This window comes from Ceratina calcarata, unplaced genomic scaffold, assembly GCF_001652005.2.
Source record: "Ceratina calcarata isolate Rehan_Ccalc_2016 unplaced genomic scaffold, ASM165200v1 scaffold471.2, whole genome shotgun sequence".
Lineage (NCBI taxonomy): Eukaryota > Metazoa > Arthropoda > Insecta > Hymenoptera > Apidae > Ceratina > Ceratina calcarata.
Genome location: NW_017171239.1, coordinates 15,895 through 16,990, shown reverse-complemented (window position 1 = coordinate 16,990; position 1,096 = coordinate 15,895). Strand labels below are relative to the sequence as shown.

General features: G+C 49.6%; 1 protein-coding gene across 3 annotated transcripts in view; it reads left to right on the top strand.

Annotated features, from left to right (window-relative positions):
• The first annotated feature begins 358 nt into the window (after positions 1 to 358).
• Positions 359 to 1,096, top strand: part of LOC108627445 (uncharacterized) — a 5,693-nt gene continuing 4,955 nt past the window's right edge. Inside the window, exons 1-2 of one of the 3 annotated variants that reach the window (XM_026815610.1) lie at positions 359 to 434; positions 919 to 1,075. In XM_026815610.1, coding sequence (XP_026671411.1) covers positions 965 to 1,075 — 111 coding nt within the window. In that variant the 5' untranslated portion in view covers positions 359 to 434; positions 919 to 964. Of the gene's footprint in view, positions 499 to 918; positions 1,076 to 1,096 lie in introns of all 3 variants that reach the window. The other 2 variants (XM_026815609.1, XM_026815611.1) reach the window with 2 other exon arrangements.

Below are 1,096 nucleotides of genomic sequence, written 5' to 3'. Positions count from 1 at the left end.
ACTCTAACCTTCTTGAACTCACCCCACTTCATCCGTCCATCCCACTGGTTTTTAAACTACTTCACGATTTTGAAATCCATCCCCCGGATCGCTTCTTCTAGTCGATTCACGAGTCGCATCTCTCAGTGGGACACGAGGACCGTTGCGCAAGCTCGCGAATCGTCGATCGCAAATCCCCAGCAGCAAACAGAATCCGTTCGAAATTCACGAGAAACAAGCGCGCGAACGAGAGCGTACGTGTGTGGGATTCGCGTAGCAAATCGAACGAACGTGCCCCACCTGGCAGGCGAGGCGAGGCCTGGCCGGCGATTCTCGATTCTCGATCCTCTCTCGAAAGGGGCACACATGCTCGCCTTCGTATCCCCTTTCGGGCCCGGCTAAGACATCGGGATCTCCTTCACCGTGGTCCTCAAACGAGCCTCGAGCTCCGTCAGGTACACATCTCGCAGCCGGCAGCTCACGCACTCTCACGCACGTTCGTTACGCACGCTCGCCGCTGTAAGTTCGTCGCACACGCACCACCGTTCCTCGATCTTTCATACGGTCCCGCCACGTGACTCCGTTGACAGACTGTCAACGACCGTCGACACTCGTTAGCTATTCATCGACTAGTGTTTAGTTAAACATTCTGTGATAACGTTTCAGTTTATTATCTACGTTACTTTACCATTTATTTGCTGCGAATTTAATTTTTTTTTGAAAACCACGAACGTGATAAATACGATGTCTCACTATCACTTGACAGTTCTAGTTGATTCAGTGAGCTTTACGAATGAAGCTTAACTCATAATAGTTTTATGTTTTCGATTGATCATTTACTGGCGTGTCCCCAATCATCCTTTCACTTGACATTTCGAGTTCGGTTCATTCTGACGCGAATTGCGGCCCCACTTGCTTAACAGACACGATTTTCCCCAGAGCAAACAAATTGAAACGCAGGAAGCGAAAGAGGTGGCAAAGGAAAATGAGGATAACTTGCGTGCTTCTCGGACTGTCACTGCTGGTCGCTTACGCGCGTGCCAGTCCTGTCGTCAAAAGGGAAACGGAGTCCGATGATCTCAGTCCATTGAACGAGGTAAGCTACACATTATCAATC